The sequence below is a fragment of the Ixodes scapularis genome, unplaced genomic scaffold (assembly GCF_016920785.2).
Source record: "Ixodes scapularis isolate PalLabHiFi unplaced genomic scaffold, ASM1692078v2 PGA_scaffold2__306_contigs__length_199485367, whole genome shotgun sequence".
Classification (NCBI taxonomy): Eukaryota; Metazoa; Arthropoda; class Arachnida; order Ixodida; family Ixodidae; genus Ixodes; species Ixodes scapularis.
In genome coordinates, this window is record NW_024609857.1 from 97,845,303 (window position 1) to 97,859,115 (window position 13,813).

The 13,813-nt window shown below is 43.7% G+C and overlaps 1 protein-coding gene across 1 annotated transcript in view; it reads left to right on the top strand.

The window, feature by feature from the left end:
- Positions 1-9,605: 9,605 nt before the first annotated feature.
- LOC115311528 (beta-1,4-N-acetylgalactosaminyltransferase bre-4) overlaps positions 9,606-13,813 on the top strand; it is a 43,098-nt gene continuing 38,890 nt past the window's right edge. Inside the window, exon 1 of the mRNA XM_040504203.2 lies at positions 9,606-9,918. Coding sequence (XP_040360137.2) covers positions 9,606-9,918 — 313 coding nt within the window. The remainder of the gene's footprint in view (positions 9,919-13,813) is intronic.

The following is a 13,813-nucleotide window of genomic DNA, read 5'->3' on the forward strand; positions in this document are numbered from 1 at the left end:
AACGTTGGGGGACGCTTTGTTTGCATTTTGAGAGGTCATCCTGCTCAAAGTTTGTTTCCTATCCTGTTCTCTGCTTATCAATGTTCGCTTACAGAAAGTGTTCTCCAGTGCAATAAACGCCAGACTAACAACGAAACGAAAAAAAAAAAAAAACTCGATGTTTTTCGTAGCGAAATCAAATATACAACAAACAAACAAAATCTTACTTCTTTTTTGTGATTATTTCGCATTTTAGTTCATTTGTTATTTTCTTGACACTGAAGTCTGCAACGTTGTCGTAGGTCATTTCCCGTTGTGCGTTTCCCCTCAGTGTGGCAAACTTTGCTTCCGTAAAACCACCCCTCTTGTTTGAGGATTTTTTGGGGGGAATTTCTAAGAAACAAAAGGCGTCTTTGGGAAGGCGAGGCGGAAAACTTCATTGTAAGAACTTTGGGGTGAAATTTTAGTCACATTCGGCACGAAAGCGATGTTTTCACGAGCCCAATCTAAGTCACCGTAGTTTATCGGAGCTAGCAACAAGATGACGTTGCTCGAAAGAATGTTCACGTTTGCTCGTGCCATGCCCACGCCACTTCATACCGAAAAACACGGAAAATGGCGGAATGTCAGAAATGTATTTTAGATAATGATACAAGATACTCAAAGAAGTAATTAAAATACGGCAGAAAATTCTGTCGATCAAAATAATTGCGAAATACCGAGATACTTCAAAAGTATTTGAAATACAGTAGCTTGAGTAGAGTATTTGAAATAGGTACAAGTCTGATGTGAGGAGAAAACGTTTCGGTCCTTGCTCTTTTTGCTACAGGGATCGAAGCTGTTTTGTTTTTTACTGCAGCTGTAACTGTTGATTAAATCCCCCCTCCCCTTCCCGGTGCTAGACTTTAATTTCGGAGAGATAATTAGATCCGCAGAGTTATTTTAAAAGCAGATTACATGCGCCACGGTATGACATCTAGCGTAGGTTCTAAAATATACATCAGCCTTATATCGCCTTCTTATCGGATCAGTTGTACAATGAAATCAATGTGTTTAAGGTAAATTGCACACAACTATACAAAATTGAAGACAAGAGACGCCAAACAAATCCAAATCTAGCAGTTAATACAAAAAAAGGACAAAGAGAGGTTCAGCCACCACTAGGTGTGTTGTCTATAACACTCTCTGTCCTTGTTTTTTTTCTTTGAGGGGGGGGGGGGGGCGGTTTAGTTTGAGGTAAAAAAAACAAGTAGCCCAACTCAACCGTGTTGCCACCAAACCAGCTCATTAATTGGTCACGTTTGCTTACTTACTCACGAACTGGGTATATTCTAGTGATAATTTTTTTTATGAACCATTTCCGGTCTCCAAGAAAAGGTTGGTACGAATGTGGGCATTTGTTAAAGAAACACATAAGACCAGTAATCCCTGGGAATGTATAGTTACCGTGCTCATTTCGTTTGAGTTCTGGAGACACACTTCATAAATTATGAAGACGACCGTTACGTGAAAACCTGATAATGGAACATTACAGAGCTTTCCGCTACATATTTTTCTCACTTTTTGACTTCCCACGTGAACGAAACACGGCAAAAAACCTTTTATCAGTTTTGACCACGAACGAAAAAATAATTCCGGTTCCGCTCCAGTTTGCGCGAAAATATTTTTTCTTGTTGCATTTTTCGGTGCACTTTTTAGGTTACCGTGTTTTTCGTCACGCACTTTTCCGCGACCTGTCGTCGCGTATAAACCGAAAACTGCATGGTTATCGGTTATCGGTTTACGGTTCGGGTTCGGTTGAATACCCTGGTCGAGAAGTCCAAGCTAGATCACATGCTTCCCTCGCCCAACGGGTAACAAAAGTTGCAGACTTTCCGGCTTCTGGCTTCCAGAACCCGCAATCCGGGTTGGGGTGGACGGCCCCAAATCTTCCTTTCAGTTATGCTGCCTGCGCATTATAGCGGTTATGGTACGGACATGAAATATGCGGAATACCCAGGAACGAAGCTGCTGACAATACGGAAAAATGTACAGTAAGTTAATGCTCTCGTTCACCATGGTGAGAAAACACTCTCAGAAACAGTACTGGTCCAACCTAAGCTATCATCATTCCCGACTGTACGCCCTTGCCCCTCAACTCACTTTCCTCATATTATCTGGACTGCGAAGGCGAGAAGAAGTAATTCTGCGTTGCCTAAGCCCAATGTGGAGCCTATACTCCACAATTCCTTAATCTTATCGGCAGTAGAGAGTCCGGGGAGAGTACAAGCTGTGGTGTAGAAGGGTCAATAGAGCACAACCTATGTGAGTGTCCTAATAATCATGACGAACGACAAGTTCAGCAACGAACTCTGCGACAAATAGACGACCGCACGTTTAATATACCCAAGCTGCTTGGCACCCGAAAAACAATGGAATAAACTGCCAAAGCATGAAAGGTTCTGACAATGTTCCCGAAATAGTACGGGCCTTTTATCTCTCCTTTTAGTGTATTGTGCTCCATTCAAAAGTGATTTCGACATCATCCCCATCCTCCCTTTTATCCTCATCCCAATCAGTTAATTCTGTTCTTTCATGACTATATATTTCTTTCCCCCTTCCATTAAACCCAAGTACAAATTAGCCAGCTATATAGGACGAACGTCCAGGCTAAGCTCTCTGCCTTTCGTTCATCGGCATCAACAACGAAGGGGTGGAGAACCGATATCGAGTTGGAATGCTCATGACTTTCCAGAGGCGTACCTGTCCTAGTCTGGCCCAAGTACACTCCTCCACTGATTCAGAAGCTTTTTTTGTCGCGTTAGAATTCCGAGGATAAAGGGGGACTATTTCTTTCGGTCTTGCCTTCCCAAAGCTTGATGACGTAATTGTGGGATCGAAACCGCCCGCCTGACGACAGTCGAGCGTGGCTCCTGGATTGGAAACGAGAACTGCGGAAGAACTGGACTTCGGCTCGGAACAATCAATGCCTCGGCTGACAGTCGGGTAGTGAGTGGCTCGTGTCCAACCACTGCGGTGATGAGGATAGCCGAACACTATACTCGGTTTCACCTTATGTTGTACCGCAGCGGAGGCTACAAGCGTGAGCTCATAGCATAGGCAGATGCCCTTACTGCACGAGAGCTTGTGCCAACAAGATGTGCCCTGAGCAAGAAGCTCGCGCTTGTAGCCTTTCCTGCGGTACATCAAGGTGAAACTAGGGTGCCTTCATGTGCGCTTCATTTAGGCACCCTAGGTGAAACAGAGTATAACAATGCCTGGATTTCAGCACGCGCCTTCTACTTTGCCAACCCCTGCGCGTGGGTATGATTAAAGGAGCTGTGCAACGATATTCAGTTGGAATGTTTTTCACTATACCCGAGCTTACTGGCACTAATGGGACTCAAGGATACTCGCACGCAACGCCACTGGCCAAGAAACTCCTTTGTTGCGGTGAAATTTCTAGGACAAAAGCAATTATCTTCGTTCAATCTCTCCTTTGCAAAATTTGATGACGTAACGTGGGGATCGCAGAACACCCAAGTGACGATATTTGAATAAGGTTCATAGATTGGACCCGAGCCCTGCGTGGGCACTCGATTTGGGCTCGTGATAATTACTAGCTCGAGAAGCATTCGGGTAGTCGCCCGCGTCCAATCGCTGCAACGACGACAATAGCCGAGCCATAACAATGTCTGGAACTCAGCGCGTGTCCTGTGCTTTGCCAACCCCAGCGCGTGGCTATGATCAACATTGGTGGCATATAATCGGCTCCAGATCACGTGGCCGCTTGTTCTGGCTGCGAGTTGAGGGGGCGAACGCTGCTCGTTTTTCTTTAATTTTTTTCTGGGACTTCTATTGCGTGAAGTGAAAAACGAACGCGTGTTTCATAGGTCATTAACGTCAGGGATCTGTTTTAAGCGGTATGTGCGAAAAGTACAAAAATTGTTGCATCGCCCCTTTAACGTTGGCGGAATAAGATAGGCACCAAGCGACGTGGCCGCATGTCTGGCTCCGAGTTAAGGAGATAAATGATGCTAATATTTCTCCATTTTTTTTTCGACTGCCATTACCTTGAAAGAAAAACCAAGGCAAGTTTATTCAGTTATAAACGTTAGGGAGTGATTCTTGATGGTATTTACTGAAAGTAAAAAAAAAAAAAATACATTGCTTCTTTAAAAGTGGCATAAACAGGTTTCTGAGATTCCCTAAATATGGCGAAAACTCACTCTGTTGGCTCTATGCATGCTAGATATACCTGAATCACAAAGATACGTGGTCTGTTTCTCTATTAAAAAAGCAATCAAAGATAGATCGCGACACACCGAGGTCATCTGCGGCGATGGGAGAAGCATGTTCCAAAACCAGGACCCCTGTCAGCCAATAGGAAGCGAAGGTCCTCGCGCCTCAGACCGGTGGAACCGCGGAGGGATATCTCGAATGCCAGCAGCTCGTTGCCCACACAGCCCGGGCCACGATTCAACCCAACGAGCACGTGCTCGAGAGCTGAAGACCGGACACGTCACTTCCGCGGAAAACGAAAAAAAAAGAGAAAACATACTGCCGTAAATAATCCCTGGAAAAGGGGAAGAAGAGGGTCAAAGGACAAACACTCGCTTGCGACTTTGCATTTAATTACATTATAATTAAAACATACTCCGTTTTTTTTTTATGATTGTTGCAAGATTATATTTTCTCTCCACGAAAAAGTGACATTTCTCGACTTCTCTTATTTGCTTTTATTACTTACAAAAGCATACACATTATGAAATAACAGCGTTTGCAATCTCAACGAAATGTCGCGTTTTCATTGGTCACATGTGGTCCTGTCTGCTGGAACAATGCTCCTCCCATCGCCAGAGATTACCTCGGCGTGTTCGATCTTTGATCGATTTTTTTTTATGGGGAAATCGGCCACACGTTGTTATGATTTAAGGATTTCTAGGGTGCTGAGAGCCCGCAGAGTGAGCTATTTAGGCGATCTCAGAAAACTCCTTAGGGCACCTTTAAGAGTGTCGCTGGCTTCACCCGGCTCCGTCAGCTCCCCGTACAAACCTTTGCATGTTGCGGTTCTGCACGTTGGTGCTGACAGCGTCAACACCAAAGTACTGATGCTTTTCAGTACCCAGAAGAGGCGGCCTTGGCGGCTTGTACGCGATGTCTCGCAGGTTCATCGTCGCATCGATCCAAAATACACAGGTTGTGAAGTAGGGTTCAGTAAAATATTCTTTTAGAACTTGAAAACCCCGAAATAATAAAAAAAAAAATGTAGGGACCAAGACAGATAGTAGTGTTCTTTCAATTAGCAATCGGCATATAATGATACCACCCTCAATGCATCAGCTCTTCCCTTTCCTAACCCCAAATTCTATAAAAAAAAATCGAAGAAAAGAGGAGGCGAAGGTTGCAACCGCTACGGCCGTGGAACATGTATCAGGATTAAACGCGGAGCTGACAAAACCAGAGACGCCCGCGGCGCTCTCAGTGCTTTGCCAGCCTCGCGTGTAGCTGGCGTTGCCTATTTGACTACGCCAGGAATTTTTCGGATCTGGCGCAAAGCTTTGGCGATATAGGAAATCCGCAATTAATGCACAAAATGCTTCCATAAAAGAAAAGAAAACTTCTTGTTAACCCTTAAGTTGAGACTGTAGCCAAAGCTACAAGCGCGAGCTAGCCCACGCTCCTGTCTTTGAGACTTGCATTTCCAGAGCGAATGCTCGTTGTACGGGAGAGCCCTTCAAACCAGCCACCTCGAGCTCTCCTGCTTTGTTATTCCTCAGCTGACGGGCGAACGTTGGGACGGTCCTTCATACGCACGTGTTCTCGTGGGTGAAGACGCCAGGCAAAGCCACGCGCTCATGCAACTTTTGGAACCTTGCCAAGGTTACGCTAGCCTTGAAAACGTAGTAAAAAATAATGTATTTATTTCATGTTGAGTTCGCGACTTTCGCGACCTATAGGGGCGCGCTGGCGCCTATCAAGATAGCTGTAATCTGGATGATCCTTGTAGAACAGCAGTAATGTGGCGGGGTTTGCGACGTGAAAGTAATTCTAGTTTTGCTTTATACGAGCAGTATTTCAGCCTCATTTTATTTTTTCGCGTCAGGAAGATGTAGGCAAGCACTTTTATTGGAAAGCCGACCATCCAGGAGCTAGGGAGCGCGATTCTCACACCGCGGTACCACCATCGCTGAATGTTGCAAACACAGACCATTCCAGTAAGACTATTTCAGAAAAAAGCTTCCGGCCGCTGCCATTTCCAGCGTTCGTATGTATGGCGCGTGTTTCCGAAGCGACAAACATGTGCGTGCTGAGCTGTGAGGCTTGTCCGCTAGGCTGTGGACTTGTAAGCATTAAAAAGGTACATAAGGTGCCTTTATCCTGACAATCTCTGGGCGTTGGCTGTGCAGTGGCGGTATATTTATTCCCGCTATTTATTTTTGTCTCGCCACAATATTTAGCGGGCAAACTGGCGGCACATGGTTTGATGTCACGTGACCTGCACATAAATTTAGTCTACCCACTAAATACAGTCGGAAAATTAACACGTGACCGTCCGCGACTCTTTCAATTATGTCTGCAGCCAATCGCTTATTTCTACAACATTGTTGGTTTTGTCCGATTTTTTTTATTGTCTCTGTGTGCGATTGTCGTTGGCATCTGGTACTTCAAAGCATGACATCACCGCATCACTCTACAAAGAAGTAATGGGAAGCGTGAATTTTATTAAGGGGCTTTAAACAGATCTCTAATGTAACCTAGTGTAACATATGTCTAAAAGAAATATTTTGTTTAACGCAAAAATAAATGACGCATAGTCAAACCCTCAGTATCCGTCCGAATTATTCGGACACGATTCAAATGGTCCAGAGCTTGCCGTTATCTGTTACAAAGCTTTTAAGCGATTTTCAAAACTTCTGAATGTGAAAGTACGGCCCGTTTCCTTTAGCTGACGCCATTCATCTCCATACTACTAGGAACGTGGTATGGTACTCATGAGGTGTTAGCAATTCACAGTTCAGTCTGTTAACTGGGGCTAATTTTGATAACTATTTTTGTAAGATTAAAACCTTATTAAGAAATTCAGTCCAAGTGACAAGTATAAGACCACTGCATGAAAATTTTATAAGCAATATTTACAAGTCAGAATATTTTATTTTTATTTTAACGCATTTCTGGGACAATGCGAGTAGCTGAATGAAACCGAAGAAGCAAATCAAGTACACCGGTGTATGTTAATTATGAAGTAATTAGCAATAAAACTCAAATAATATGTCTCTTTTCTAAGGAAGATATCGGGTTTAGAGTTTGTGATATTTGTGGATATAACAGTGCCTGTATTTTATACTGGACCATTTATGAGATATAGAGACATTTTAACTATCATGGTCAGGAAACCATGTGCGAGTCAAATTTGCGTTGTTTTTATTCTCCAAAGGCCCATAGATGCCAAGTTATTTAACGAAGGCACACCGTGACTGTATTTCTGGGAAAATGCAGGCTCCAGCTTGTTGTCAGTGTGCGCTTGTTCAGTCCCAAGCCCTGCCCGTTTCGATCTGGATGAGCATCGTACCGGCGTGCGGTCGTGCATCACTACTGCGTGGTGCACGTTAAAGACCCCAGGCTAGCGGTTGTACTGCACTGGCTAAATTGCTCATCTACAGCGAGTGACTCGACGCAACTTTGAAAAGGCTGACCAACTACACGCTGTATAAATATCCACACAACCCCAATTATTATTAGTGTGCGCTACTGCGCTAACACGCGTCCGATCTTGAACCAGAAAATTATTTTTTTTTCATTATAATTGTGCCGGCGACATTGCACAACTAGCTCCCGATAGGAAGCTTTTGTCATTGTTCGTTTGTGAATGTCCTTTGATGTGAAATTTTCTGTATGTAACATGTGGGGCGTTCAATAATTGATCTATTTTAATAAATAAAATAATTTTGTTTAATATTTATTTTATTTCTATGTATAATAACTTGATAGTGCTATATACTTGATCGATTTTTTTCTGTCCTCATTTTAAATCATCTAAAATATATTATTGTTTCACCTTCAAACCAGGATGTCACAGCCGTCTTGACGACTTCATCATTTTAAGCCCGCCGTCCAAGGAGGATTTTTTAACTCGGAACATGCAACATTTTAAGTAACCAGGTCAAAACTTTATGGTGGATGGTTCAGCTGTTGGAAAACACATTCTCGATTGGCAGCCTGTGATTGACGTTATTTGTGAACCGGCGTGTTGTCGTAAAGGAGAACGCCTGCGGTGAATTTTCTTCGTCTTTTCGCCTTGATTGATTCCCATAAAAATATCATTTTGTTGCCGTAACGCTTCCAAGATATGATGTTTTTTTTTCTGTGGCACGAACTTCACCCGCAGATGTTTTTTCGTAATCCCAGAAAACAGTTACCCTTACTTTGTCTTTTTTTCTGTGTAACCATTTTGGATTGGGGGATGACTTGTGGTTCCACTCTATTTACTCCCTTTTAGACTCGGGATTGCTGTGAGAGACCCAAGCCTCAAGTCCAATCACCAAACAATAAAAAGTTTTTTTTTTTTTTTTTTCGCCACGGTGCATCTCTCAATTGTCCCGACAGTACTGGAGCCTTGTGACCTTCTGAGATGGCGTCAGCATTCATGAAACCCATCTACCATTTAGCTTTAACATGCCCAACTTTTCATTATTGATTTTTCAAGCTAAAGCCAACGAGATGCCTATTTCTTTGGATTTTCTTGAATACTTAATTATTCTATATGACAAAATTAAATCTTCTACATTGTTGGACATTCTCGTGAAATTTGCTTTCCAAGGCCTCGTGGTGTGAGTGTCACCTTCAATGGGCTTTACATCATCTAAATACCTGCTTTCTTAAAAAGGTTACTTTGTAGGATGATGGGCCAGACTCCCTACAAATTGCAGTAGAACTCTAATTGATCTCTTTTGGTATATATGTTTTATTCCGATAAAGTTCTCCCTGAATGTTGTTCAAAATCTAGCATTGTTGTACTCGATTCACGCAAAGACGCACTTGACATTTAGTCCGTTGAAATGTTAGGCTCGCACTGAACCGCAACTGGTAATGAGTAACCTTGAGGCATGTCACAACATTATTAGACTTGTTTTAACAGTTTTTTTTCATGCTCGGGTAGATAAAACAGCACTGGGAGTTTCAAATATTTTACTTATTGCAGTAGTGGAGACTAAGCACATGAATTCGTAGATTACGTTATGTTGTAAGGAGAGACAAAGGAAGCCTCTTATTGTTCCAAGTTAAAAGGGATTAATAGCGTAGGCATCACTTTGCTATGCCAGTCTTGGATACGGCACAATAGAGATAGAGGACACCTCTTATCGTTTTTATTTAATGGGGTTTTATAGCTAGGCATTATACTTCAAGTTTGCTGCTACACCAGCCTAGAATACGGCACAAACCTTGGTTCCACTTTTTTTTTTTCAATGTGAACGTTACCTCGCACATAGTAAGTTGTTTGTACTATGTTTCTTCTTCACAGATGAAGTCAAGGCACTGGCCCGTCCTTGTTGCCCAGTCACTCTACCAGTGGATCTCTCTAGACGGTGGTCGAAGCTAGGATATTATTAGCAACTGAAACCGGCGACTCCATGAGTTGTGGAAAGATGATCAAACCGTGCCATAGCAACTTCTACAAGGTGCTGGCGGCCATATTGGCTGCCCTTTTGCTTTTGGAGTACAGCTTTAATTTGCTGGCCTACCATCAGAAGAATATCAGGTGTCTTGACGCCAGTATTTCCTGTATATTTGAGCCTCTTCCGATCCTGGACTCTGACATCTTCAATGCCAGCCTTGGTAACAGGACTCGGGGCGGTGTCGGGAGTGCTGGGAGCGGAACTGGCATGAGCAACACTAGAGCTGTGGCGGTGTCCTCTAATAAGCCCCTAGAGCTGTGCCCTATAATGCCTCCCAATTTAGGTGAGTGAAAACTGCTCGGAACATTCTTCTTTCTCTTTCCGAGCGACGCAGGAATGCTAGACATTTGCATGGTGTATCATGACCTCTTTAACTTTGACTACACCGAATACTTGAAACACCAGATTAATCGCATTAAAAAAATATTCATTCTAAAATGATCTATCTATGTCATTGTAGAATAAATTAATTTCAGTATTTTCTTTTTCCAAAAACAATAGTGGAATGGAACCTTCTTCCGCAAGAAATTGTGAAACTATGTTCCCCTGCAGAGTATTTAAATAATTCGAAGCGCTTGTGGAACTAGTTTTCTCTTGTAACCATTGGTGCTCTGCAGTCATTGTAATATTATGAGTGTGCGTTTTTGCTTCGTTTATGTATTTGCTTCTGTATTCGCGAATGCAAATTATGCTTTTTGAATTCGACGTTTCTCGTTTCCTGCTGGTGTTATTTACTGTATATTTTTGTTACTCTCTCCTCTAACGACCGCAAAAGGGGCTAACACTATCTTGAAATAAATAGGTTGTTTTAGAAAGAGTGAAACAACGTATTTGAGTTTTGATGACCCATCACCAACAAAATGCCATAGAGCGCCAAGAGGGAAAGTGGTCATCTTGAATCACACGAATTGTGTACTGAAACAACATGATCAGTTCTTTTTTTTTTTTTTTCGTGTAGCCAATATGAAAAAATTCTACTTCACTCTGGAATGGGCCAGTGGAAGCCTCAGAGCAATATTCGTAGTTTCGCCAAGAGACTTCGGTTATTAAGATCGTTGAATAACTTGTCCCTTTGAAAAACGTGGGCTGCATGCCTGAGGATTTAGGAAGGCTATATTAATGCCATTTCAACCAGCTTGCACTACCTGTCTGCTATGTTTAATTTATAATCTCTCAAAATATAAAAAAGTACTGCTTGTGTGTCACGGGCGAGAGGCTCGTGGTAACAGGTTGTGCTGTGTAAAGTGCAAAATGCTCATAAAATAAGATGGGAAAGCAAGTGCGACGCTGCTTCTGAGATTTTGGGCAAACCAAAAAAAGGTGAACAAATGTTAGGACTTCCAAGCAGCGCTCACACGTCGGTTGTTCTTCCCCTCCCTAAATTTTAGCTATCGGTCATGTGTATTACCATTACTCAGTCGGTAAAAAAAAACCTGGAGCGATTTTTTACTTTCCTATCTTTGTGCGACTTCCGGTTTGTTATTCGCAAGTGTTCCAGGCTTAAATAAACAAATGTTTGACTGAGGCGGCTAACTTATCTGAAGATAAAACAGAAAAGAGAGTCCGTACTCTAACACCTGTTGATTCCGTTATGATATGGGCGTTTACTGTATTAATGTTTCTTTAAAAAAAAAATTTTTTTTTTTGTGAGCTAGGCCCTTTTTTATATCTTACGTTTTCGTAGTCTTCGTCTTTTTTGCTAGCTCTGTATATTTACCTTAAGAATAAACCAACTAGCCTAAATATCTACTTAGAAGATCTGATGTATATTGCTTTGTTTGTGCTCTGCGTACCAAATAAAAATTTTTGGAATGAGGCTCACTAAACCTCGTTGAGGTTGTGGGGACCGTTGGTCGCCTTACCCGATTGCCGGTATAACGGCCGTGATTCGGAACGCTCGGCCTGGTCGCCGTGAGCTCCAACCCGTTCGTGAAGCGTAGGAGGGCCGCCTGGCTTTGGGGGCTCTCCTCTTCAGTCTCTCCCGGGGGGACCTTTTTCCGTCCCCCGCTCATCCGGGAACCTGGTTGTTTTGGGTGAGGACGACGCCCACGGGGGGAGGAGGTCGACGCGCGTTCCCGACTTCGGGAGCGCAGGGACTCCTCCCGCGGATGCGATAGAGATCGGACGTGTCTCGAAGGTCTTCCTTTGCCCGCCCATAAACAAACCATTGAAATGCGATGTTGTCGGCGTCGGTGTGAGTTTCCCTGCCCTTTTCCGCGTTCGAATTGTTGATTGTATGTCTTTCTAGCGATGTCTGACTACTTGAGCGGCCTCAGCGAAATTACCAAGGTTCGTTACACCGCAAAACTTCGCGCGAATACTGTGACATGCGGCGACTCATTCCGCGTGGACGCCACAGAATTTACGCCAAAGCCTGACTCGCATGATGATATTTACCCTCGCAATCTTCAGTCCCGTCGTCGCTCGGGCTGCAAAAGCGTGAACTGTAGCTGAAATGGTCGACGTCGATACTGAAAATCGCAAGCAGAATCGGACCAAGTGGATCAGGCATAACAAGTCGGTGATGGCCACTGGTAACAATGATCAACATCTCTGTGAGGAGGTTCGATATTTTGAGGTCACTCTCTAATTCAATGCATTAAATTATTGACGAGGCAAGTACTGTTTTTTTGCAAGCTTTAGTAGTTCCGTTGAAAAACAATAGCGATACAAATCTAAAGAAAATCATGAGATACGTTACCGGATACACAATTCCCTTAGGGTAGTCATAAAACAACTAGTTAATGAGCCACTGAACAATAAATGCGAGTCTCAAGTCAAAAAGGTTTGTGGAGGTCCGAGCGAAACACTTCACTTCACCCGACAACGACGGTGGTGACGTTGTGGCAACAATGTTGTGATGTGGCGTTCTGGCAACGAAGTGGCGATGTCTTCCATGGTCGGTGCAGCCGCCGCTGTGAGTCGTCCGGGACAACGGAACATCGCCTTCACGACACGGCCCGGTTGTCCCTCGCAGTCACTACCAGTTGTTTCTGTTCGCGTCGACGGCTCTCAGGAAGACAACCCCCAGTCAGCTGTCGTCCACGTTGTTGCAGTCACCTCTTCTTTTTCTGTATGTTGTGTCGTGCTTTTCTATCCGAATCCCGTCTTCTTCTTCTTTCTTGCACCTCGTTGAAATTTCTGATCACAGTTCAAGACACAACCCCCCCTTTAAGCTTTTCTTCTTCAGAAAAGAAAGTCCAGTTGCACCGGTGAGCATATACATGGTAAACAAAAAACAACAAAAAAAAACACCAAAATCTCAGATCCTACTCAGAAAATCTGGTCCTACATTTGCGCTACCCTTAATATGTACCACTCTAAAACTATATTCTTGAAGCAAGAGAGACCACCTTAACACCCTACTGTTTATCAACTTCGCAGTGTTCAAGTACTGCAGTGGGTGGTAGTGCGTTTGCACCGTAAACTGTTTACCATATAGGTACATGTGGAATTTCTGAATCGCCGATATTAGGGCCAAACATTCCCGTTCGACCGTGGAATATTTTTGCTCGCGTGGGAGAAGTTGTTTGCTCGCGTATGACATGGGATGTAGCAATCCCTCGTGCTCTTGCATCAGGACGGCGCTAATCGCGGTCTCTGACGCATCCGTTCGCACTACAAACTCCTTGGTGATATCGGGTGCTCGCAACACAGGCCGAGTGGAGAGAGTGACTTTTAACATATTAAATTCCTCTTCTCTTTCGTCTGTCCAATGTACCTTGTTGGGCTCTTTTTTCTTTGTCATTTCCACTACGGGTTGGGCGATCTGAGCATATCCTGGTACGAACTGCCTGTAATAATTTGCCAGGCCCAAGAATGATCGGACCTGCTTCTTCGTCTGTGACTTTTGCGCCTTTACGATCTGCTCTAGTGTGCGCTGCAAATGTCGAATCTTTTCTTCCTCTAGTTCATGGCCCAAGAACGTGATCTTTGTCATGCCGATCTCGCACTTGCTGGGCTTGATTGTTAAGCCTGCCTGACGAACTCGCTCCAGCAAACACTGCAGCGTCGTCGGGTGCTCTGACCAAGTATCGGTGGCAACGAGAACATCGTCGATATAGTGTTCCACATGTGGGATCCCGTTCAAGAGTTCTCTCATGCGTCTTGTGAAGACTGCTGAAGCGGTCTTTAGTCCAAAATGCAAGTATTTGAACTGGTACAACCCCGAGGCTGTT